The 26,990-nt window shown below is 41.0% G+C and overlaps 1 protein-coding gene across 1 annotated transcript in view; it reads left to right on the forward strand.

Annotated features, from left to right (window-relative positions):
• The first annotated feature begins 3,660 nt into the window (after nt 1–3,660).
• Nucleotides 3,661–26,990, forward strand: part of hmcn1 (hemicentin 1) — a 73,670-nt gene continuing 50,340 nt past the window's right edge. The window contains exons 1-10 of the mRNA XM_029499766.1: nt 3,661–3,983; nt 17,360–17,430; nt 19,155–19,313; nt 19,401–19,523; nt 20,402–20,573; nt 21,139–21,245; nt 24,438–24,558; nt 24,708–24,971; nt 25,065–25,209; nt 25,997–26,118. Of these exons, the coding sequence (XP_029355626.1) occupies nt 3,725–3,983; nt 17,360–17,430; nt 19,155–19,313; nt 19,401–19,523; nt 20,402–20,573; nt 21,139–21,245; nt 24,438–24,558; nt 24,708–24,971; nt 25,065–25,209; nt 25,997–26,118 (1,543 nt within the window). The 5' untranslated portion in view covers nt 3,661–3,724. The remainder of the gene's footprint in view (nt 3,984–17,359; nt 17,431–19,154; nt 19,314–19,400; nt 19,524–20,401; nt 20,574–21,138; nt 21,246–24,437; nt 24,559–24,707; nt 24,972–25,064; nt 25,210–25,996; nt 26,119–26,990) is intronic.

Raw genomic sequence — 26,990 nt, forward strand, 5'->3', positions numbered from 1 at the left:
AATGGAGAAGAATTACAAAGGGTGTGTTGCTGTGCATGTGCACAACCACTGAGTCTCATTGGCCAGAAGAGTTATGTTCACTACAAAAGAAGGACTTTAGTGTGATGAGAGGCAGTAAGTCCAGGGATTAGGACCTGTTGGGCAACAGAGAAATCAGCCCCAGGCCAGATTTTCGGGTTGGCTTACTAGAGGAATGGAACACATGTGTCATGTGGATCTTGTTTAGGAGACAGAAGGGATGGTGTGTGTGTGTGTGTGTGTGTATGTGTTACAGTGCAGCCTCTCCTGTAAACTCACATTTGGCAGTCAGTAATTTGCACCTTCCATTTTATACCACAACACAGACAGAAACAATTAAACTCTGATCTCCCTACAGAAGTAGCTTCTTTCCTCTCCCTTCTGTTACCCCAATTATGAATGTAAAATGGAAAGTTAGCATCAACACTGCATTGCATATTCTATCAATTTACCTGGACATGCTGCAGTAATTTCAGTGTCAGTTGCCAAGTAAATTGCTTCCTGTTTTCGACTCCAAACCTTCACTGCAGGATTTTCAAAATGCTTTATTTTCACAATGGTGTGACAACATAGCAACCATAGAGAAAACATGAGAAAACTGTTCAACTACCATTCTGACCATGATTTTATGGCCTTTCTTATTTTCCACATCGCGTTGTCTGAAAATGCTGCGAATGAACCCAACTGTAGTCGACATTATATTCACATGAATTTGGGATTGAGGGTTTAAATAGTCATTTGTTTTATAATTAATAAGTGCTATCGACCTAGATTATCAAGATGAAAATAGACATTGTCACATCATACCCATTTGCACAAAGAGTGCATCCCCAGTTTGCAAACTCAAAACTTACCTCTTTGCCACTTATTCATTTAACAGATAACAAGTCAGTACACATGAAAAAATATACTTGATTAACGCAATAAAATATTCTCAAATCACATTTATAGATAATAAAATATGTGGAGGTAGTCAAAGTATTCTCAAACCAGGCCTGACAGTGAAAGTTAGGTTGAGATTTTTTGTGTGCAACAGGGAAGGAAGTTGTGCAACTTTAACGTGAACTTTTTCAGACTAAATTTCGACTGAACTATTGGTTTTGTTGGGGTTGGTAATTCTATGGTACAACTGCTTCCTGTTACCAAACTCTAGTCAGAACCTAAAACAGAAAAAAAAATGTTTTACAAAACCGCTGTCATTTTAGCTGTTTGTGTAGAAGATAAACTGCTGCCAGCATAAACAAACACAGGAGCGAATAAATTTCTCGCAAGAAACTCGTTTGTCAACCTAAGCAAACATGCAATTTACAAAAAGACTGGAAGCTATATAAGTATAATCACATTCATGCATTGTACATTTTAAAGATCTGTGTTGTCGTTGGGGGAAGAAATGTGGATGAAGTAAGACTCATGCCTATTGGTAAATAAATTCATTTGTTTCTGAATGACACAAATCTACTTTGTAAAAGTGTGAGTGCGTTAGTAATGGCTTTATCACTGTTTTCTGTAGGAGCTTGATGAGAACAGGCTGTACCTCCATCACAGCTTGGAAAAAAATTTTTTTTGTGTTGTTGAGCAGCATGTTGTATAACCATTGCTGAGAATTCAAGAATAGACTGCATGTATTTCTTACAAGCTTTAGTCTCCTTATTTGTTTGCCATGCAAAACTCTGCATCATTTAAGTATGTACTGGTAAGTGAGGTTTGGCTTCTTATTTGAATGTTTCCGCATAACTTTCCATTCTCATCCTGCAGGAAATACCTGGTGACATCTGAAGGAAGCGCTTTATTAGCAATGTATGTAATTGCAATTGCTGCTGTCATGTATGTTTATATAGGCTTTGTCAGTAATTTTCACCTGATGATTTTAATTGTTATTCCTTAATTTCACACGCCTTGTTTAATCCGAACAAAAACAGCAGTATAAATATTTAGTGGTACAATAGTACCCCCTAGTGATGACAAATGTTAACTGCAAAGAGTGAGGTATAACAAACTATGTGCAGAGCAGGGGTGATAAAAGAAATTGGATTCTTTTCTCAAGTAAAAGTAACAGCTGTTTATCTATTTTGTCTGCAGTATGTAGTTTGTCAAGAAAGTGATAACATACATGTTTTCCTACTTTAAAGTAACTGACATAATTCAACAGTGCAAACAGTGTAAACTCTACAAAAAGGCCCCAGGTCCTAACCACTGTGCCACCATGCTGCCCAGCAGTGCAATGGTCTCAAGTGATTCTGGAATAAAGACTCATATTTCTGGATGTTCAGTCACTTTTCAATCAGTAATCCAAAATAGCTGAGACGGAGCCCAGGCTTCAATCCAACACTAAATTTGTGGAAAAGGGATGTTCATTCCTGATCCCCTGGCAGAGCTTGAGTATGGAGAACGAATTAAATTGCAGTTTCCAAAAAGTGAACTCTGATTCTATTATTAATTATAATATATAGAGTTTTTATATTTAATTGAATGACATTTTTCTTTATCTCCTATTTGGGGTCGCCACAGCAAGTCAGCTCCGTGACTAGCTTGACTGACTTGTCCACTGTTTTTATGCCAAAGGATCTTCCTGTCGCAACCGTCCCCATTTATCCAGGTGTGAGACCGGCTAAGGACTGGCACTGGTTTGCGTTTTGGGTGGGGTTTGAACCCGGGGCTTCTGCTTGCAAAGCATGCATCTCCACTACTGAGCCACATCTAACTGACTGACTGAAATCAGCATCTACTTCTTTTTATGTACCAGCTGAACCTGTTGAACACTTCTCTCTCATTCTTCTCTTTGTTTCACCCTTATTTAAAAGCCTTTGCTAAAGTTATTCTGTGATTATTGGTGATGTTGAAGTTTTTTATAATCTCACATGTTGAGGTTTTTCAACAACAATGGAACTGATGTTTATCCCGGACAGTGAAAATGAAATAGAAGCCTGCTGATTTTTGGTATTTCCGTGGTGAATTCAACGGTGAAATGTGGAATAAGACCAACGCTGAGTGGCAGTACAGAGCACAAAACCACCAAATGGATGCTTTCTCTTCTCTTCACACCAGCTTGTCTTGCAGCCTGCCTATAACCAGCCATCTGAGAACATGTATTCCTCTCGGTGTCCAAGAATAAGTGTTCACAGCAGTGCCACATCAACTATATATATATATATATATATATACAATATATAATATATATTGGCTCGAAGTCCTGAACGTTTCTCCACATATCTGTGGCAAATGCAACAGGTGCGCCACTCCAATGTAAATAACTCCTGCGTTCCTGTGTGTGTGTTTGATTACGAGCGGCTCAGTAACACTGTCGTTGCGCGCACGGTCGCTCCGTGTAGCCCAAAAACATCCCATCCAATCAGAGCCCTGCTGCTGCGCGTGAGGTAATTTGGCCCCAGATCCTTTCTGCCCAGCTGAGAGGTGGTCTTTGTGTGACAGAGCTGAGGAGCCAGTCCACATCAGAGAGGTGAGAGGCTGCGACTCCAGCACTACCGAGGAAACAACAGCAGCAAAGCTGACAAAGGCCTCCATTATTCCACTTGTGCAGTTTTTTTTTTTTTTTTTTAATCAGTTTTAGCCTCCTTTTCAGTCCCTTTTCAGAGACTGATGTCTCTGCCATCGGCTCGAGATTCGCGTTGAGGTTCTTAGGACACACACACACAGACACGCACAAAACAAAACCAGAAGTGTGTCTGAGAGGACTCTCGGATCTGAAATGGGCTCCGGACTGTTGTGGCTGTCCTTCACGCTGTCCGCAGCGTTGTTGTCCGCCGGGCAGGATGCCGGGAACGGGGCCACAACGGAGGACATCCCGGAGGGCGCATCCACCCTGGCGTTCGTCTTCGATGTGACCGGCTCCATGTACGACGACTTGGTCCAGGTCATCGAGGGCGCGTCCAAGATTTTGGAAACATCCCTGAGCAGACCGCAGAGACCTCTGTATAACTTTGCACTGGTCCCCTTCCACGATCCAGGTAACGCACAGCCAGAGTCTCCCTCCGTACTGACTGCTTCCTCTCGCTTCTTTTATTTATTTATTTTATTTTTTCTTTGTTTTCGCTTTTAATATACGATGTGCGCACGTGCTTTGATCATTTCAGCGGGATCAGAAGCGCACAGAAAAGTGAGAAATGTGTTAGTTTGCTCACAGTCCGCCCTTTGAATGTTCCTCACAGCAGCAGATGAGCACAGATGTTCGACCTGGCGGTCACTATCATTAGCATTCCGCCGGGGTTCGTGTGTAGCTGTGGGTTTGCAATGCAGCTTGATGATTATCATCACCCAGGGGTGCTCTCTCATTCCGGACTAATGATGCCCGGGTCAGAGGTGCAGATTGGGAGTCACATCAAAGTCAATCAATGTCGAGTAATCACTGTCATAAAATTCACATCATGTTGGCTTCCAGTCCTGAAATAATCCAATGTAGTGTCAGTCTAGTTACATCACCTATATAAGCCTGCTGTCACAACCACAGAATCGTTAAAGTAGAAATTTGAATGACTAGACAGAACAGAGGTCAGAAACACCATCAATGTCTATTATACTGCTATTATAATGCCTTATAATGGATGTTTGAGCGCTGACCTGGAGGTGAAAGGTGGAAAGTGTCCATCAGGTCAGAAACTTCACTGAAGAGCTGATAAATGCCAACAAGGAGAGAAGGAGAGTGAATGAGATAAATCTGACACTACTGAGGGAAAATCTGTCCGCCTGTTATACTCAGTAGTGGTCTTGAGCTATTTGAATAATGCCACTTATTCCATTCATCTCTTACTAACACTTTTGTAGAATTTCTGTCATATCCTGCCAAAATACAATTCACGTCCTCCTCACCACTCCAGAATACATCATACAAAATGATGTGATTGTTCAACACTTTGGAAACAAGGTGAGCTGAGAAATCTGGGAGAGGGAAGGGCGTGAATGACCAGCGGTAATCTGTGTGGTGAAGAGTCTTATTCTCGATGTTTGTCCTCTGCTAAATTTCAGCATCTTACTGAATTAGGAACATGAATTAGGTTCTTATCAGGAACAATTTCATGAAGAACAATCTTTCAATCTCGATAGTTTCTGTCCCCCAGCCGTTTAAGTTTCATGATAAATTATATCAAAGCAAGAGATATGCTCAGGATACACAAATGCCACTAACGATGAAATTATTATTGTGGGCCTCAGTGGGGAAGGCACACCTCGGTATCTTATAAGCAGACGCTAAATGAGCTATGATGTGTCGTGTGTTGGACAGAGTGAAAGAAATGAAGGAGTACCGTGATTATAACACGTATTTTACTTCAGGGTTTGATTCATCATAAATGTAACCTGAACTAGAAAAAAGTATAGGATTTTCCTCAGATAGTAAACAAAAACTAAAACATTTTCAGTCAGTCAGAATGTCAGATGTGATTCCTTTTTACTGCGTGTCTTTGTATTTGTCCCTAACCCCCATTTAACGTTCATTTGCTTCTTTAAATGGTTATGAGGATGTCAAGAGTGTGTTCGCCATGCCCCCGGGGAATAATGGAATGATTAACACAGCACACTGCAAGCAGGAATAGCTGAACATTTCCCCAAATGTTGTTCTGCCCCTGTCTTTCTCTTGCTTACTTTGTCCTGCTCTGAAAACATACCAACGCTACGGAGAGAGGCAGTTTTGCTTGTTTAAGAACTTAAGTCTTGGTTTTGTTTCATTCTGACACTGATCCATTTTTCCCACTTTTCAACCGACCCAGCATGATAATGCGGTCCCTCCTGTTTGGTTTGGCTCCTTTTAAATCAGAGACTCTGAACCTCCTCCTTATTTACACTGCAATCTGACACAGCAAACATTAGAGTGTGTGTTTGTGTATCTGCGTATCTGTCGGTCTGTGTTGTGCACATGTCTGTGTGTGTGTGTGAAGCGAGAGTGTCAGTAGGATGCCTGGGTTTTGGGGTCAGGCGTGTGTGGGAAGATCTGTCAGGAAGCCTCCCCCCTTTCCTCCATCCTGCAGGGGGAGAAAGAAAGAAAGCAAGAAGGTACTTCACAAGTTGTGTACTTAGCACTGCAGTCTGAGAACACATCAATGAAATTGTGGAAGGGTTGAATTTCAGCTCCTCTGTTGTGTTATCTTTTCATACCCTAGCAACTTTTGAAAATGGGTTTCAGTTCATGCAAGAATCTGTTGAATATTAGCACTCTGGACTGGACTAAAGTAGCAGCTGTGAACATCTCTGTTCTGCAGATATAGTCCAGAGAAAGATGAGTAATGCGTCACCGAAGAATTTAGTCTTTGGTCGGGAATCCAATGTGTAGCACGAAAAGTCTGTCTGAACTCAGGGTTACATTTATTTGAGTGTTTATAGCCAAATAAAGTTTATTTCACTGCATTCATGCCATTCCCAACCCAGAAAATATGGCCTTTGTCACAGGACCAATGTCAAATTGGACTAATTTCCAATTAAACATGAATGAAGAAGGTCTGCACACTCTCAGGAAAGTAATGTTAGGAGTGGACCTCGAGTGAGCGTGTGTATGCATGTATCTGAAAATGTGTTCCCACTGCTCACTGGGAGTCTACATTTTCTTCTTTGAGGCTGTGCTGACGTCCTTAGACACACATGCTCATCCTTGTAAATAGTACCTTGCTGTGAGAAGGCGTGTTTGTCTGTGTGTCGTGTACATGCTTGTGTGAGTGTTTAATTGGTTGGGGTTGAGATGGGTCAGAGCTCAGTGCTTTGGGTAAGCGGGGGACCTAAAACACTCGCCGCAGTTCCATAAATCCAATTCAGTCTTTTCAAGGAATAAGGAAGTGCATGCATGACCTCTGGCACAATGCTGTGAAAAGGTTACAGTCTGAATCACTGTTTTAATTTGTGATCGCTTCACAACCACATCAAATGTAATGTCTCTCATTTGAAAAATGTTTAGTGGCACCAATTTATACGAGACAGAGAGAAAACGTTAGTTACCATAAACTTGCAGTGCACTTATTATGTAAAGGTATTATTAAGAACATTTTGTTGCAGACAGTGAAGTGCGTGTCTCACTGTGTCATCTGCTCAGATGCTGCTCCAGCCCTCTCCTGTCGACACTATGCTCATCAGGACTAAGGTCAAGCGACAGACTTAGCTCCTTAAACTCCTTTTTTACCCCTCTAATGATGATTAAAACTCACATTTCTCATATTACAGTCTCACCACGTTCATTCTTAAAACTGAGAGGCAGATCTTAAAACTCACAGCAGCATCTCTTGGTTCCACTTGTCCTTGATGTTTGCTGCTGAGGGTCTTAAGTAGCCATGAAATGCCTCGCGTGCTGAGTTACCGAAGAACTGTTCAGATTTCAACATTTCCGATGTAAATCAGTTCTTTCTCATCAGAATGTTACTTTTGTTTTGTTGATATCTTGTGGCTTTCTCTGCTTGTTGCCTTTTGTTATGAGGAGATAGGCCCCTGGGTGTGGAGGGATGGTAGGATAGCCTCCGTCTCCTCTGCATGATTAAAGACCCTCATCTCTTCAGGACCTCTGTTCGTCTTTGCCATCCCTTTCTACTATTCCTTTTTGCCCTTTGTTTCTTTCCATCAAGAGCAGTTTAAAAAAGTTTTTTTGTCTGAAATGCCCCGCCTGCGTGAGATTACAGGGATCCTGCATTTGGCTGGACAGAGTCAATAATGATGCTATTAGGCAGGAATGCCAAAAGAGAGAGGAGGAGGTTGTGGAGAATTAGAGGAAGAGAACAGAGCCCATGCGATGACTGCATTGTGTTCCTGTGTGTTTCATGTTGTAATAGACCTGCCCTGGAATATTAAAATAGCCTTTAATTTTTGGGCTCTGCACAACCTCCTGAACTGCCTGAGGTGTACCTTTGTATAATCGGTGCTTAGAGGTTATCCACCTTTCATCTAAGTAGGCAGCACATACAGGGATACTGCAGGAACAAGATCCCAAGACTAATCATGGACAACGTTAATGTTGGAGTTGAAAAAACAAAAACAAAACACGATGGCTGACGTAGATCCATTTTGAATGAATGACGTGTTTGCAAAGGTTTCCTTCTAAGCTTTGGACTTGTCTTTCAAACCCGGATGAATTGGGAGCCTTTTCCTGAGGTCTTGAGGGTTAATTTTCTCTGGTTTTGACCTTGAGGGCTCTTTGACATCGCTGTCCTGCCGCTCCTGACCTTTACCGGCTGGTGTTTCTCTTGTTTTGCAGCAAAGAGGCCTGAATGTGGGGCAGACTGCCGTGATGAATAGGTGGTAAAATAGATTTATAGGGAGAAAGATAACATAAATCATATCTGATGTATCATACAAAAAGAAACAAATTAGAGGGCGTTGCAAATTTTTGCAGTAAACTGCAAGATGATGGCCAGGTAGACTGGAGTCCCAGTAACTTGGAAAGATTTTTTTATGAATACGATTTAAATATGCAGTGGTAAAGCTCCACCCATTATCTATTTACCTTTTTCCTTCTTTCTCTTGCACCTTCATGCCACAGCAAATTCCTTGTCTGTGCACACCCATTTGGCAACAAAAACGCATGATTTGGATTAAAGCAAATTGCTGAATCACGCAGGAATTTTTCTGCTATTATCTGTACATTTATTCAGCTTGTGCTGTGTCACTCATGCTTGTTATGTTCCATGTCTAAGGTGTGTTTTTCCTGTTCTGGGGCAGACATGTTTACCTGACCTATTCCTAACTCTTACCATGTGTCCACAGCATAAGCAGCCAGTCACTCCAAGACCATTTACTTTGGAGAGCTGGGTACCAGAGGCAAATCAGGTGATTTTGGTAACAGCTGCCACTGGCCTCCTTTTGTTGGCGGAGAGAAGCATTTAAACGCTTCTCTTGCAGCTTGTTGCTTCATAAATAATAAATTTAGGAATAACCCATTTTTATGCCTCTGAGTTTAGGTTCAGAACCACTCTTTCAAACTCACTGACCTAGAATCCAAGTGGATTGTTTCCAGCTGCTCATTGCCAGATATACCAGCTGCCTGTGCTGTATGTTAGTATTTGCTAGTCAGCATTTTTTATGCTTATTACTACATTAATAAGGAGCAACCTCAACTCCTTTACCGTGACCTCTTCAACAAAGGCGTTCCCCAAAGGGTTATTTTTTTTTATTTCTATTCTATACATCATAAATCTATACATTGATGTCAAGATGTTACTATTTTGGTTTATTACATCACACTTATGCTGTCTGGAGGATTAATTAGGAGCAAATTCTTACCAGATTGATATCCCTGTAGATCTGGTGTGAAAGTCGAACATTTCCATGGTTTGGCATAGCATGACCTCATTTTGGCAGTTTTTTTCTAAGCTGCTCATGTACATTTTAGCTGAAACATGTGTTTAGAGTCACAGTTAGTCATTTGTCCCATGGAGGCTGAAGGAGGACTTTTTTTTTTAGCTCTTCTGGATTCATCAGTTGCAGGTATTTATTTGAGCTGTGTGATCCACAGTCCACCTCAGCTCCACTTTTTTTGTCCAAACACGGGTTCCTCTACACCCAAATGGCAAACCTGAGGCTTCAAAACGGCATGTTTCCAATGTTGCATGTGCCAGCTTAACCCATATTGCCAATGGCTAATGGGACACATGCTGTACATGTTCCAGAAGAAAAACTATTAGGACAGCGTCAAAGAAGAGAAATAGATTTGAAACAGCAAAGCAGTTTAAGTGACATGGACGTCTTTAGAGTTTTTAACTGGATCGACTGTCAGCCGACTCAAAGCTTAGCTCATTTTAAAATGTGTGGAAACCTCTCTTTACCATACATAAGTATATACAGACCAGCCAAAAGACTTTGGACTGGTACTGTTAAGCGTCTTTAAAATCTCATTTTTAATGTTTACAACATACCTGAGTGGATCTTGGAGTGCGTTTGTGCATTGCGGCACACTGCATGAAAATCATTAGCTTAGACAGCTGAACATGCATCTGTGTGTGGTCGACAGCTGATCTGCTGCATCTGAGGTTTCTCCGTTCACTTCAGCATGCACTATTCGAATTTCCTCATTAAAACAAAAGAGGGACACTCAGCGGAAAACCCCACCCAGTCACTTTTGAGTAGCTTACACCATCAGTCATAAAATGTGTGGTTGTGAGCTACGCAGTCTTGTGGTTATATATAGAGTAAATTCATGCAATTTCTGCTATTTAAATGCCACATTTCATTCAAACAAGAGTAAGTCATACGACTCTAGTTGAGTTCTAGCCTTTATTGTTCATTCTTTCATTCATTCATCTTCTCTCACTTATCCATTTCTGGGCCGCAGGATGTAATGAAGCCAATCCCAGCTCACTCTGGGTGAGGGCAGGGTACACCCTGGACAGGTCACCAGTCCATCACAGGGCCAACACACAGAGACAGACAGAGACCAACAACCACTCACACTCGCACTCAGACCTACAGACAAGAAACAGCCTTTGGACGGTGGGAGGAAATCCACACAAGCACAGGGAGAGCATGCATGCTCCACACAGACCTGGGAACCAAACCCATGACCTTCTTATTGTGGTGCAACACTGCTAACCACTATGCCGCCATGCTGACCGCCTTTATTGACATAATGGAGAATTTGTGTATGAAAGTCAATGGCAGCAGATAATAGATTCCATTGTCTCTTTAAACCACAATTTTGTCTTTTTCATCCTCCATCCTCCTTTCATCCCATTAGCTCTCCCTTTCATCATTCACACATTGTTTATGTACTGAAATACATATTTGTCTGACCAGTTTGCTGTTATAACATTACAGATACAAGAGGAAGTTACCCAACACAACCTGTCAGGGATTGGCTCAGTTTTGTAAGCAGTTTTGTAAGATGTTTTGTTTGAAAACGCTTTGTCTGCTTTTTTGTTTCAAATTTTCCCCAAGTGAAGCTGATGAGGCGAAGAAAGAAGCTTGTCCTATAAACCCCAATATCATTTAAAATTGATAGGGGGTGTCGAGTAGAGTAATGACAGCACAGCTCTGAGAGCCATTAATCACGGAACAGATTAAAATTCTCCTCAAACATATGGACATGATGTTCATCCTCAGTCCAGTTCTTTGACCCTTGGCCCAATATGGTTTGCGTCTATGCAGTTTTTAGACATCTGGGTCAATATAACTTGCTTATGCTCTTGTTTTAAACATCTGGCAAAAGTCACCACCTTGATTTTGGTTGCAAAAGTCTGGACTGTATTGGAATATTTAATACAAACTGGATTTTAACTGTTGCTGATTTTTCTCTAGTAGTTCAAAGATAAATGTATGCATTCACCTCATTACTGCCCAAGTCACACAGCAGTTTAATTCTGCAGTCACAAAGCACAAATTTGCAAACATACAAGACACATACTCTGAATTCATACTATAGACACATTTACTTTTTGTATTTAGGACAAATAATGCAAACATTTCATCTCTTTTACTTGCAGCTTCCACATCATGAGGGCATAAACAACGTTGGTAATGCTTCTATCCAGATAGGACTCTTCCTTGTTTTGAGCAATAAATGATCCACTTACTTTCACCCTCTTCCTCCACCGGTTCCTTTTTCTCGTGTGGTTCCTATTCAGACAGAATGTCGAGGCGGTCACCAAACGCACATAAGACATTACATGTAGCTTTCTCTTTCATGGTTTCTTTTGAAGAAATACACAAATCCACACATCATACTCAGTCATATAGAACATGAAGTGAACTAGATTAAAGGCTTTGAATGCTAACATATGACGGTGTTTATTTGGGTCATTAAGAAAATACGTCTTTGTTGAATCCACTGGGATGATTGTCCCTGCCCACACCATTTTCCTCACCAGATGTAAATGCAGCTTCACCTCTTCATTATTTTTATTGAAGTCGTAGCACATAGCTACAAAGGGCCTTTTCTAATTTGCACAAATGTAAAGACATATCTAGACATATATATAAACATCAAGGTATTTTCACCTGCTCAGGCCTCTTCAAGAGGGGCCACACTATAGACTCATAAATGTCTGTCTTAAATTCACACACACACACAAACACACGCATTTAATCAAGACTTCCACTTGGGCTACATCTTCGTCTGTGTTCTGTGTCTGGCACCAGTTTCCAGTCAGATATTTGGCTGTTGAAGGGTTTAGAGCGGTCATCTTTCTCTGGAACACTCCCCATCAGGTCATTTATTTGGGAGGAATTACATGTCTGTGTGAGAACAAATAGTGCGTCTACTGGGTACTTGTGTGTGAAGGGCTGTGTGTGATCATTTGAACTCATGAGTGCAATTCATACAGAATGGTGGTTTTGTGGCTCATCATCCTTAGACATATCCAGTTGCATCAAATAAAGCAACATATGAGGGGCAGGGCAGCAGCTAGTAGAGTTTAAACTGCCTGGTGGTCTTTTTCTCTTTCTGCTGGTTGTGGCGAAAGGTTTCCATCACAGATTCGGTTTTTGGTGGTTTGAAATCAGACTTGGCGTCAGCTCTGATGTTGCCGGCCAAACCTCAGTCATTGAAATGCAATGTGAACAGCCAGGGTAAAAGATGATGGAAAGTTCAGGAAGATAAACAGGAAAGAGCAAGAGAGGAACTGTATTGAGGGACAGAGAAATTCTATTGAATAAAAAGAATAAGTAAAATAGGATGACTTCAGCCACACCACATTGAAAACATGCCATTCCAATCATCTGGAAAGAAGTAGAATAAAGAACAGGTGATTTGGAAATGAATCGCAAATATAGCAAAAGATATAATAATAATAAAAGTTTTTTATGTTTTTTTGCGTTATATACATTTTATCTCCACATTATTACAATGTGCAAACTTATCTTCCAACAATAAAATCACTTATATAGTAAAAATGTGAAAATGTTTCACATTTTTAAATTTTTTACATTTTTATCGCTTATGACATAATAATGTAAAACCAGGCAATAGATTATATTTTATTATATATTATAGATTATATTATATATTTATTATTCATCATATATAATTCTATTCTGAATGTGAAAATAAATGATTGTCAATATACCTGCCTGCCATGTTAGCAGTAGTCATTGTTCCTCAAATTTCTTTTGCCCTGTGTTATATTCTCCTCAGTCTTCGTGCAGACTGGAAGAAGTAAAGAAGAGCTGAATTTGCATTGTTAGGTGGAGCAAAATATATAACAAGTTAAATAAAAGAAGAAATAAAATTGTGAACCCGTCTGAAGAGAGGATCATAAACTTCTTCTCAACTATGCTGTCCCATTTTAAATAGGCATCCCATATGAACTTAATAAAAAAAAAAAATAATAAAATAAAATAAAAAAAAAAAAGCCAGGAATCATTATTTTACAAGTGAATAATTTCCTGTATGGGAAAGTCTTTTATAATGATTGTGTCTGAGCTTAGGGGGCTGGTGGAAATAAAAAGAAAGGAGAGATAATTAAATGAAGTACATATCATTAACCGCTGCACATAGTTTATGTATGTAGTCGCATTAAATTACAATATTAAGAGTGTTGGCAGCTTGAGCATTACACCATTGTTATCAGCGATAACAGCATCATACTGCTGACATTTCAGAACATCGTGCCGTTGACCTTACACCTGACGTATTTTCTTGTGTGTGTGTGAGTATAAATGCACATTGTGCTTTGTACACAGTGTAGTCTCGGGCACTTTCACCTCACTGCCTTAGACTAATTGCACCAAGTGCTGTTTCACATATATTTTCTCAGTGGGGCTGATAAGGTGAATTATTGCCCCATAGCTGATGGTCAGGATGACAGCTGGCCTAAATCAGCAGACAGATAGAAAGAAGTGTATTTGTTTATGGCCTCTGGTTCTCTGCCTAGGAGTGTTAATAGCTTTAGGTTGTCTAACCTATTGGACTTTTTCGACTGGAGGAACCCACAGAACTTTACCTCACCTTTATCTGAGTTAACTTGCATCACTAGTAAGATGCAATTACTCATGAATTCAGTTGGAAGAATTTCCTAAGTTATCAAGAAATTAATGAACCATTCCCTATAGATAAAAAAAAAACAAACCAACAAACAAACAAACAAAACAACCCTTTTGTGACTGTCTTGCCATTAGGTTGCTGTTGGTTTACACGCAGGGTACTGGATCTCTGGAGCTTAGAAAGCCAAGTAATCATGTGTGAGAAATAAGCAGGTCTTTGTCTTTGGGAAAGAAAACATTAAAATGGTATAGACGGTATGCTGCTGACTCTGCACACTGTGGCATGAAGACTTTCTCACACGCCAGGTCATATCATGAGCTTAACTTACAACAGTTCAAGAGTGCCAATGGTTCTGTTGGTTGTCTCTATGTAGCAGCTTGTGAAATTCTCTGTATGGCTGCCAAAACTCAGAATTTATTCGGTTGGAAGACAGTAACGGCTGTGACCCCTCAACGTATTGGCCTTGGAATTCCTTGCTGTTGATGTTTTATGGAAATAGAAACTCACTACATGCTAAATGTATGAGTGACTCCCTGCAAATAATTTAAAGCCTGAATGTCAGTGGAGGTAAAACTGAATTTATCAGTGGACAGCTGCCCAGTTTGTTCCATCTCATTAGACTTTCTGCGGTTGTCTAAGCTTGCATGTCATTTGCAGATGCAAGCTTTTACAGACAGCTTTACAGATGAATGCTGTAAGGCTATCAAGGTGGAGGCTGAAATCATTTATTTTCACTGTTTACACTCAACCCACTTAGGTCAACGGCTCACACTGCTAACAGATTAAGAAAACAAGATGAGATGTGTTCTAATGAGTTCTCCTTTCGACTTGTTTGTCTTGGTCATTTTCTCTCTTTTGTTGTTTCTTTCATCAGACTTCACAGCATTCCCCCACTCTTAGTTCATTCACTTGGCTTTTATCATGCTACTTTGGTGTTCCTTGTCATCACTCAGAAGTTATTTCCAAGGTGACAGCCAGAAGACAGCATTGCAATTTCGCTTATTTAGCGGCTCACTTTCCTTCGAGTTTACTCATCTCATCCATACCGTTATCTATACTGCTTATCCGTCAGGGCCATGGGGGATGTTGGCACCAATTCCAGGTGACATTTGGTCAGAGTGAGGTACACCCTGGACAGGTGCCACTCCAGCACTGGACTGACATAGAGAAATACAGAGACTCACAACCTTTCAATCCAACTTTCATGCCTATGGGCAATCTAAAGACACCAGTTACCCTAACCCAATGCCTTTGGACTGCATGAGGATGCCGGAGTACCTGGAGGGAACTCACACTGGCACAGGGAGAGCATGCAAACTCCACACAGAAAGGGGAACAAACCCAGAACTTTATTGCTATTTAGAGATTGCTGTCCAAAATCAATTTTGTTTTCGATTACCTTAAATATTCAACAGCTTCAAATAGGTGCCTTTGGACAAGGCAGAAGGGTATGATGGTATAGAAACTCCCAGGCTCTTTCAGACTTCCACATGTGGATAAACTCACAGAGATAATGAACTGTAGTCGTATCCCTGTGGTTATTTGTCAAAGTCAGAGATCGCTACACAACGTTGAAAAAGTTAGATTTATTTCATCTCATGCAGATTTGAGGTTGTGAGTGCTTGCTGTGATTTTCCAAGGTGCTGGTGTGAGAGCGTGGCCGTAGTTAGGGGTAATGTAGCCAAAATAGTATAAAGAATACTTACAACAGCCATGGGAACTTCTCCCGAAAGGAAAGACATGTTAGATTTTCCATCTCTGAAGAGTTTGGCTCCAGATCCATGTTCCGTTCAGATTGGCCAGACCAATTTCCATGTTAGTTTTGAAAAGTGTTTCTGATTGCCACGATGTTCCTACCCTCCACCTTGAGGATTCATAAAGATGCCAAAATCTGGGTTATTTGGAAAAAGACAATCCTTTTGTATGTTATTAGAGAAATTTCGAATACTTGAAGAGCGCATTTCAAATACAACTGTATGGTGATCTTGCAAATTGGTATAATGAAAGAAAGGCTGAGGAACAAAAACTCCTCCGCAATAAATGTGTTTTAACACTCACATTAAATGTGAAGACTGTTGTGAATCAGTTTAAACTGTATACTTTTCCAAAAGTTGGGAATCCTTTGTAATTGTACTCTCCTAAACAAGGGGACCTTTGTTTTTCATCTGCTTGCATTGGGTGAACAGCAAAATGTGTGTGTGTGCGCTGCGGGCCACTGTGTGTGCACTTTTTGCAGCCCCTCATCAAGCTCATTCCACAGCACAGCTGCAGTGGCTGAAGTCACACAGTTCGACTCAAAAAGGGGCTTAGCAGATCATTAACGGATAGAACAAAGTAAGCCGAGAAACACCAATGAGTACTCGCACTGGCAGAGGTCCAGAGCTCAGGCCGTGCTGCCACTATGTGGTGGGGGTGCTGTGCTTCACTGGGACATAATCCTGAGCAGACTTCTACACAAGAACAGCACGACGACCCAACTTTTCAGTATTCTGCTGCCACAGCATTTTAAACAAGCTATAAAAGTTCATTTATCAGTCGACAGAAAAACAGTTTCGTCATGTGAGAATTTGTTGCTTTCCTTATCTAGTTATCCACAAACTGGATTAACTGGACTAAAAACAGGATTTTGATCATATTTTTCAAAGAGAATAATATTCAGGAGACTGATAATGAAAGTAAATATTAATCACAGCCAAGTATAAAAATATATGGCAAATGGTACCAGTACATACTGGAGGAGGGATCTATAGTCCTCTTCTCCCTTTATTTCCCCTTGCAAAGATTATTTTAGGCTTTTGCTTTAAGATGATGCAGTAAAGATAGGGGCATGAACTCCAGCTATATAAATAGTCCACATTTGACACATGAAAGCTGATTGAAGTCAAACTTGATATTTACTGTATATTTAACTTTCTTCTGTTTGTTTACAAAGATAACAGTTACACCACAAATGGTAGAATGAGTAATTCTGGTGGAATGGTAATCGTGTCAGCAAACTAGTGAAGCAGGACCGTTTTTGATTAGAGACTGGATCATTTACACAGTCTCATCCGAACCAACTAAAAACAGATTACATATCTGTATGTCAGTTGCTGCAGCCTTAAAAAGCTGCTTCTTGTGTAAATGACAGAAGAGGGAATCGTCATCATCATTATATCTGTCTCCATGCGAAGACTGTAATTCCAATCAGTCATTCCTTTTATGTTTCCTTCATCTCCGACATTCCTCTCTTTATTCTTTCCTCTCACTGTTGAAATTCTCCTCAGTAGTTCATATTGCAACATTGTAATCTGGACATCCGTAACCATTTGCCAAAACTAACATTTGACTCAATGGAAGAATTCATGGAAACAAAAAATGCCTTTAAATTTTTATTCATCAGATGCACAACATGAGCCTGTGGCCAGATTAATCAAACATCATCTTTCTGTTGTTTCTCTGCAGAGATCGGACCTGTAACAATCACAACAGACCCCAAGAAGTTCCAGTACGAGCTGAGGGAGCTGTACGTTCAGGTGGGTGAAGTCACGTGCATCAAACCAAAGAAAAGGCAGCAGAAGCCTGAACACGAAGGGTCGTATGGCTTTGATAGAACCAGCCAGCTACAGTCGTGCTAGACGGCAAGATAAGAAGATGTTAAGAAGATTTTAAATTGGATTGAAAAGAAACAACAACAGCAACCAATAAACGAGAAGACATACGCAAGAATAGATATTTCTTTGTTTTACGAGAAGCAATTTGTGCTCCCGTTTTGCATAGATTTTTATTCTCTATTATAACATTGCTGCCATTTGAAGCCTCATGGTCACATGTTGATGTTTAGAATTTAAAAAAAAAAAACAAAAACATGCTCATCTCATGTTTATTTATCTCCTGCACCATTACAAACAAATATATAAACAAAGAAATGCAGGGGCTAGACAGTTCAACAGAGTGCTGCCAAGCTGAAATCTTTGTGTAATCACTCAAAATAAAGAAGGTTGTGCCGGAACCTTCTCATGAACCATCGAGGCACAGCAGCAAAACTGCAAATCCAGTATTCTTGATCTCTAAGTAAAACACAGACACAAAGACAAGCCACATTCAGAAATCTGTCTTTTGAAGACAGCCTTTGGCAAGAATCTCTGAATCCTTGGCATATTGTGCCAATAATCTGGGTTGTGTGTGTGTGTGTGTGTGTGTGTGTGTGTGTGTGTGATGGATAACATGGAAGAGATCCAGTTTCCTCTCACTTGCTGCTTCATTCCAGAGTCTGTTTTTCCTCCACGCCCCTCTTCACCTGTACAACCTCCAAACCTCCACAGGACATGGAAAATGTTCTTTGGAATTGACATTTGTCTTGACATTGCAATTTTTCGTTAGATTTGGGTTTAAGGTGAGCAGATGTCAGATCATCATAAGCCACAAGAAGAAAAATGCACAAGGGGGAGCTTATCAGGCTTAGCATCATGGGGCAAAAGAGGAATGGTGGAGTGGATTTTTAGCCAGAGGGGAGATGTTGGGGTCCAGGGGAAATCCTGTCTCTTCACCTTCTGCCCCTTGGCCTAAGATAATTGGTCACTCCATTCCAGATGTTACTCTAGGGGGTTATGCATCAAAGATAGTTTGTGAACCCCTCAGACAGATATGTGCCTATTGGAATGCTGTAGAAAACTGAGAGAGAGCTGTAAGAACACTCTCGCACACTGTTCCTTTTACACATACATTTATTGCTGTTGTCAGTATGGCAGACAGACGCTTGTGTTTTCACCCATTTGCTGTCCTTAAATTCATCAGATGTCAAGAATGGCCCGTGTTCCTTCTGTGTTGTGTTCATGTCGGCTGGAAAGGTAGACTGAGGAGTGTCTAGGTTTGCTCTGCTGTAACACAGTGTTGCATTTATTTCGCGTGATGTTATCGGGAAAGTAAAATTTGAAGGAAATCAAACAGTTTCAAAGGTTGCTGGTTGGAGACAGGCTGCCTTATTTGATTTTGAGCTGCATTATATTGAATCTAGCGGTAATGCGGTGCATATGTTGGCCCTGTGATGGGCTGGCGACTTGTCCAGGGTGCACCCCGCCCTGGCCCAGTGCGCGCTGGGATCGGCTCCAGCAGCCCCCTCGACCCGCAAACGGATAAGTGGTAGAAGATGGATGAATGATTCAATGAACGTAATGCAATGTTTTCTGATGTGCTTGTGAGCACTGCATTGTTAAATGTGTACTGCACCATCTGCTGAGGATGTCCCTCTCTTTCCCAGGGTGGCGGGGACTGTCCGGAGATGAGCATTGGCGCCATTAAGATTGCATTGGAAATATCATTGCCGGGGTCCTATATTTACGTCTTCACTGATGCCCGGTCTAAAGATTACAGACTGACTCATGAAGTCCTTCAGCTCATTCAGCAGAAACAGTCACAGGTTTAAAAATTGTTTTTACCTAACCGTTATTTACATGTTAAAAGGCACAGAGATCACTCTCTTATGTGTGTGCATGCACATGTGCAGGTGGTGTTTGTGCTCACAGGGGACTGTGATGATAGGACTCACATTGGCTACAAGGCTTACGAGGAGATTGCCTCCACGAGTTCCGGGCAGGTTTTCCATCTTGACAAGAAACAGGTCAATGAGGTAAGAGCATCATTTAACAGAAATGTGGACTAGTGCTCCCTGCTTCTTTTCATGTAAGAGGTACCTATCTTAGAAGAACGCTGCTCTGAATTGAGAAGACATGATTTGGTCACAGTATTTTAAGAATTTCTTCAGAGCCAGATTTGCTTATTACAAATTGGACAGCACAGGCTTTATAGCTGCTCATGTTTCTTCTGCTGTGCCTACATTAAAGGCCAGACCCCAGATCATACCGTAGCCCTTTTTAACCTATCCAAGAAATGTAAATCAACAATCTGAGACTGGGTCAAAGCTTCAAGTTTGAATAGCAGTTTTATTGCTGTTAGATTATATTTGTTATGAAAGGAAAGAATCCAGATTTCAACCAATTTGTTTCACTTTTACTTTCTGACATTTGCTCCTCAGTTTCATGAAATAGCACCTGCAGTATTACATTCAGAGAAACAGTATACAGCCCTATCAGAACAAGCTTGATGGTAAAAAAAATATTTCACCAATAATGTTTTAATGTTTGTTTTGTAGTGTACATACTACAGAATGGGATTCACCTCGATAATTATATTTTGGTGTATGAAAACACCTTTTGCTTGTGGGACAAGTATGGTAATTAGCATATTATTTCCATGCTACGAATGGCTGCTCCTTTATATATTCTGGGTAGAACAGTAATTGTGCAAAAAGTAGTATTGGGGTTTTTCCCATGAAGGAATCAAAGGGGCATGCCAGGGAATTTTTGAAACCTCTTGGTGAAAGCTTTCCACATTTTAAAGGGTGACCTTGTATACAACTGGAAATGTAAATGTGTATGTAATGCACACTGTACATTATATATGATCTCTGATTCCTGCATTTCTTACTTATACTATCCCATGCCATAGGTCCTTAAATGGGTGGAAGAGGCTGTGCAGTCATCCAAGATCCACCTGCTGTCGACCGATCACTTCAGTGGGGTCAGCAACACTTGGCACATGCCCTTTGACCCCAGCCTCAAGGAAGTCACTGTGGCCCTCAGTGGTCCAGCACCTGTCATTGAGATAAAAAACCCAGCGGGTAGGTTAAAGTGCTATAATACAGCAACAGAAAAGTAAATCTGGATGAGTTTGGCGAGTATGAAAATGTTTTGAATGTCTTTTTTCTTTTACCCCGAGAAATGTAAGGTCAAAGCAATCCGAAATCGCTGCATCACATTACACTATGCCATTTAGTTTGCACAGATGACAATGCAGCGAATTGTGAAACTTGCAGCAGAGCTTCAGTGTCCAAAAGTTCAGGCTTTGGTGTCAGTCTCATTAACTGACTCTTCTGAGTTTGGGAATCGAATTGTACAAGAGAGAAGGTGTAAATGTCAAGAAATTCTCTGAGCTTAAGCTAAATGTTTCAGCTACAGTATGGTACACAGCTTGAGGCGGAGATAAAGGGAACATAATAAAGAGGAGGATAAAGTGTTCTGATTCTCAGGTCTACAAATCTAACACCATGTGTTGGGTAATGTGAAAGTCATATTTTGCATCTTTCACTGAAAGCTTATTTGACAACTTGTGCCAATATTTTATGTGAATTGCATCAGAGTTAGAGAGAAGGGTGAATAAATTTTCTCCCTGCGTTTCTTCCCCAGGTAAAATTGTGGGAAAGAGTGACGGGTTAACTGAACTCCTGCACATTGCTAACTCAGCCAGGGTTGTCAACATCAAGGATCCTCAGCCTGGGATGTGGACCATCAAGGTAAATAATTCATTCTTTACCTGGAAATATATAAAAAGGTACAGGCTCCTTTTTAATGATTCCAAGAACGCAGAGCTGTCTGAACTGACTTATTGCAAATAGTTTAGTAATGTAACCACGGAACGAGGTCACAACTCACACCCCAGGAGGGATCTGTGCCCTTAAAGTTGAACTACTGCAGTAATATATCATTACGTTCAGATAGAGTGATATGTAATCAATTCAACATCACTGAAAAGACAAAAATAAAGAGTGTGATCGAGGCATCTACTATCACCACAATGTCCTACTTTTGTTTGTAGTTCCATTCCCCTTGCAGAGTTAAAACCTTTGGCACCCTGCTGCTGAGGTAAGGCAAAAAAGTCCACACATTTGACCGCACACACTGTCATTTCCAGATGTTGGAAAACAACAAGCATTTTTACCTGAGTGATTTGTTGATGGGGCCTCTGCGGCCCCTGTATTCTCTGTAGACCCTGCTGCGGCTTTTCCCCTCACTTTTGCAGAGCTGCGTTATGAGCACCCTACTGACTTATAGAACAGCAAATTGGAAGAAAAATTCTTACCTCTGCATATCATCTTCAAGGAAAGTGAAGTTGTGAGCTGTTGAGGATACAGTTTTTGGATAAATATGTTCAATGTGGCACGTTTGCAGTAACATCATTTCTTCTCCTGCATGTGGCGTTTCATTTTCATCATTTCTAAATTGCTTGGCCTTTTTATTGTATTTATTAATCCCCTTTCAATGATGTTATGTTCCATTTTGGGACAATCAAATGTTTTCAAAGTTTATTCCATCGCTGGCTAGAATGCATATAAACAATTACAGAGCTAATTATTAATATACTGATTTATTTATAGACTGAGAGCTATTTACTCTGTCAGGTGAAACGGGGTCTTTTCAGCTGTGTTTGTTCTTAACCCACGTTATCTCATGCTAGGCTCTGCCACATAACACTGACATAAAAAACCTTTTGTCTTTGGAATAACACGGTGCTCTAAGATGAAATGTTCTGCATCACGCAGTTTTTTTTTCGAAGAGCCGCCAAGCCACCATTTTAGCGAGTTTTGACTGAGTTCTGTGCTGGCCTGCGTCTGCCACCACAGCCAATGGCGTGTTTGGTTTCCTGCATAATAAAACATCCATCACATGCATGGTCACTCGACCATGCATTGCATAAATGACAGATTCTCTTCTCATATTTATTGTTATTTTCCAACATCTGGAATTGACAGTGTGTGCGGTCAAATGTGCGGAGTTTTTTGCATTACCTCAGCAGCCGTTTATTTTGTATTAAATGTCCATACTTTTGATGGCTAAATGTGTGGGTTGCCTCCCTTCTTGTTACTTGCCATAAGCCAGGCAGTAACTAAAGTTTAAGAGAATATTGTGAACTGTTTTCATTGAAGTGCAGAGGAATATTAAACAGACATAAAGGGAGACATCACATCTCCCTTCCTTTTTTTCATTCTCCCTCTCAGTTTTCTTTAATAACTTTCTGTCACTAACGGTACTCTTCTATCCTCATGCATCTTCCTCCCAACACATTTCCTCCTCGAAGTCTCTCCCCCGGGGAAGCAAAACAGGATTTGCTGTTCTTTCTCATTGGTTCCCATCCATTTCTCCTCTTGGACAATGCCTTTTCTAACCTCAGTGCGCCACAACACTTTACCTGGCTTTAAACCAAGAATTTTCTCCCTGTCATTTGTAACTGTGTTTACCACGGCATCCAAACAAATGTGGATAAACACTCAGGGAGTTTGTTGTTCTTCCATGTCGGTTTGCAGTGAGGCGAATGGCCCATGACACCCTTGCCTCTGACCCAGGCCGTCAGTTGCGTGTGAAAAGAAAATTACTCTTTTTAATCAGCAATCAGTAATTGGAAATTGTGGTGGTGGTGGGGGGGGGACTCAACCCCTTGCTTTTTCAGTTTTGCTGCATCACTTAAAGTAGCTTAAAGGACGACCTACGACATTACGCTGCCATTAATTGACTTTTCTTTTGAGTTTTATTTTCAGTGAAATAAATGGTGTTGTTTAAATAATGGGGAAAAGAAGCAGGGCACTGATTTTAAGGAACCCAGAGGGACTTTAAGGAGCTCCTATTCACCTCGCGTATCGCCGGCCCACTCACCCTTGATTCAACTTTGACTGAATAGCCAGGATTTGGATGGCTGAGAATGAGCACAAACAGCCCCTCTTATGGCCCATTTACTCTTTTGCTTGTGATTAAAACAATTTCATAAATATCCGGATAAGTAATAAAGAAGTGATAGAGTTAAGGTTTAATTGAGACCAGGGTGGGTCACTGCCTGATCTTTGGTAAAAGCGTGACCTTTAAAGGACATCTCCCCTAATTTCTCATTTACAACTAACTAAAGACTAGGGCTAATTCTATGGCAGCCATTGGGGTTGGTTTGATGGCTACAGCATATATTGTGTTTAACGATGGCACGCATTAGCATTTTAGGCTTCACAGGGTCTCCTTTGTCCTGCGGTTACCTCATTGTTTTAACAATTTCACAGCCAACGTATCTATTGTTGTTCGTCTGCCTGAATCCATTTCACTGTCTTGGTCGGGAGTTTTCAGTCAACACTTAGTCATGCTGAAATAAACACAGTAAATATTCTCTGTCATTTAATGTAATTGCAAATAATAGTTAATGTTTGCATCAGTCATTTTGCGTTGTGTGTCAGAGTTAGTGACACCTCCAGGGTGTTTATACCAGTGTAGGAGTTTCCACCTCTCGCCAGCCTATACTTCACTGTAATTACTCTGTCTCTATTTCTCCAAAACTTCAAAAGAACACTGCATGAGGAAGACCACACGAGCCATTAGCCACTCTCTGATTATCTTTTTTTTTTTGTTTAATTAAAGTACAAATACCAGACAGAATGGGCCATCTCTGAATTGTGGCTGTTTATAAGCTCAGGTGTTTGGTACTTGACAGTCAGCCTTACAAAAAGTGGCTTGTCCATACATGTGGGAATGTTGCCACACAAAAGCCTGTTGCTCAACAACCTCAGTGTTGGGCTTGTTGCTTAAAGGACTGTTGGTTCATACAACAACCAAAAACCATCAAGCCAGAATTTTGGATTTGTCCGAAACAGTGTTTTAAATAAGAAACCCAACACTGAGGTTTTTGTGCATATATATACTTTGAAGTGAATCTCCCATTTTTTTATTCCCAGATCTCTAGTGGAGGAAGACACTCTGTCCGTATGTCAGGTCTCAGCACCATTGATTTCCGAGCTGGGTTTTCCAGAAAGCCAACCCTGGATTTCAAAAAGACCTCTAGCAGGCCAATTCAAGGTCGGTGAGGTCAAACCTTTCCAAATTGTAAAAGAAAGGGACACCACAGCTGTTGCGTGGTTTCTCTGTCACCTGCCATCTTCACTGATATCCTGTAGCTTTTAAGCAGCACAGAATACAGCATAACGTATTTCATTTCAACTTTCTAGGTATTCCCACACACATCCTGCTTAACACCACCGGACTATCCCCTCCTGGTCGGGCAGACCGGCTTGAGCTTCTGTCAATCACCGGAGAAGTAATCAAAACGTTGCCAATTCGTTACTATCCTGAACGCCAGCCGTACGGCCTGTGGAACATCACCGAGTTTATTCCCCCCGATGAGGCCTTCTTCCTGCGGGTGACAGGATACGACCAGGATGGTTTCCTGTTCCAAAGAGTCTCTAGCGTTTCTTTCTCCAGTATTATACCTGGTCAGTGATGGTTTGACCTGTGTTTAGATGATGATGCAACTTATTATACCTGAGCGATTATAACTCGCTATATCTCTTTTTTTTTTTTTTTAGATGCCCCTAAGGTGCTGATGCCAGCCACAACTCCTGGTTACTACCTCCAGAGAGGGGCCGTTAGCTGCAGGGTAGAGAGCCTGATCCCTTATACTCTTCGCTTCACCAGGGATGGAAGGAGACTTGGAGTGGACCAACTCTTTAGGTGAGCAGGGCTGTGGGGGAGCTGACATCTCACCTCCCAAGCCTACAGCTGAAAGGCATGGTGTAAAGAAATTTCAAACTAACTCTGCACAATGTAATTTCCACCAAAATCCTATTGATACTCCGGAGAACACCACATTTAATGCTTTAACTGTGACTGTGGATACATCGGCTATAATCGCAGCCATCTTGTAAGCATTTTAGAAGAGGCTTTTATGAGCATGTGGCCAATCAGAACTTCAGTCAGTGACTTTCTTGGTTGCCCTTATAAGACCTTGCCTTTTTTTTTTTTTTTTTTTTTTTTGCGGCGGGGGGGGGGGTCAGTAAAACAGATCGTTAATGAGCACCATAGAGCTACTGTTGTTGGACCAGGCTGATGATAATGGGTTCATCATGTTTTCTTTCAGCCAAGAGACTAGCAGTATCATGTAATCGACATAATTCAGTTGACGCTGAAAATCATGTCGTTTACCCATTTCAGCAATGATTTGTTGTTTCACATTTCATGCAAATCTGTTTTAGCATTTTGAGGGATACTATATCCCTCCAGCAGGCAGGGAGACAAACATAATGCATCAAAGCTCTATCCTCGCTCTAAGTCCCTTGGAGGAGTTTTAACTTTCATGCTGTTTCCATCTTTCATTCTGTGCCACTACTCTAATTCACCATATCCAGAGATTAGTTAGTAACATATTGAATGAATGCAACATTATTTTCCAAAAAATCAACGTGAAGGGCATTTCTGAACACTTATTCCCCCCTATAACCGCTGATGCTTCTGATTCCAGCGAGTCTGATGGAGCATCCTGGGAAATAGCGCACATTACTTTAAAGGATGAAGGCTACTATGAATGTATTGCCATTAGCAGTGCTGGGACTGGAAGAGCTCGCACCTTCCTGGATGTATCAGGTATGTAAACATCTCAAGACTGTCGATGACAGATTCCTTTAACAGCTTGTTAGGCCACGCAAAAAACTTTATATTTTATGGGTTGCAGGAATGCATTCCCGAAAATGGCTCAACAGCGCCATCTTGAAAATTAAGGAAGTCGAGCGCCTTGCTCTAGATTGGCATTGGCAGTAGCACACATATGTACACATAAAGTACATATGTATCATAGTCACATATATGTACACATATGTATCATAGTCAGACACACAAAAAAGTCTCATGGACTCATACATTAACTCCAACAGGAAGTCTACCATTTTGAATTTTTGTGCACAATTTTGGCTTTAATTCAAATGACTTCACATTCACTCAGTATCATCTACAGACCTTAAAATGAAAACTAGACAAAATCTTTTTAGTTACTCATTCCTGCTGGGTGTGGCTGTGACAAAAGCTTAAAGGTCTTCGCCAAGGTTCGCCATAACACAGGAGGTTCCCATAACGCCAGCAGACATTGTCCAATCTGCCCCAAATTCAACACACATGATCAGACTCGCACCCTGAACAAGCCTAAGCATAAATATGGAGTGTCACCTACTGGCAACAGGAAATCAGCCTCATACACCAAAATATACTGTCCAAACTGACCCAAATTTTGCACACACATTCAGCCTCCTGCGCTAAACACGTCCATGTGTCCATAGTGAGTCAGACTCACCGCACCATCTACTGGACACAGGGAGTGGACCTCATCATGCGAACATCAACTGATTTACATGAAGTTGTGTTCTCCACATCGTAAACTATGATATGATGTACAACTGGTGGAGGGTCTCTTCTGTCACCTAATGGACACACAAAATGTTGCGTGCACGCCACCTCTGGGAAAA

This window comes from Echeneis naucrates, chromosome 4 (genome assembly GCF_900963305.1).
Source record: "Echeneis naucrates chromosome 4, fEcheNa1.1, whole genome shotgun sequence".
NCBI lineage: Eukaryota > Metazoa > Chordata > Actinopteri > Carangiformes > Echeneidae > Echeneis > Echeneis naucrates.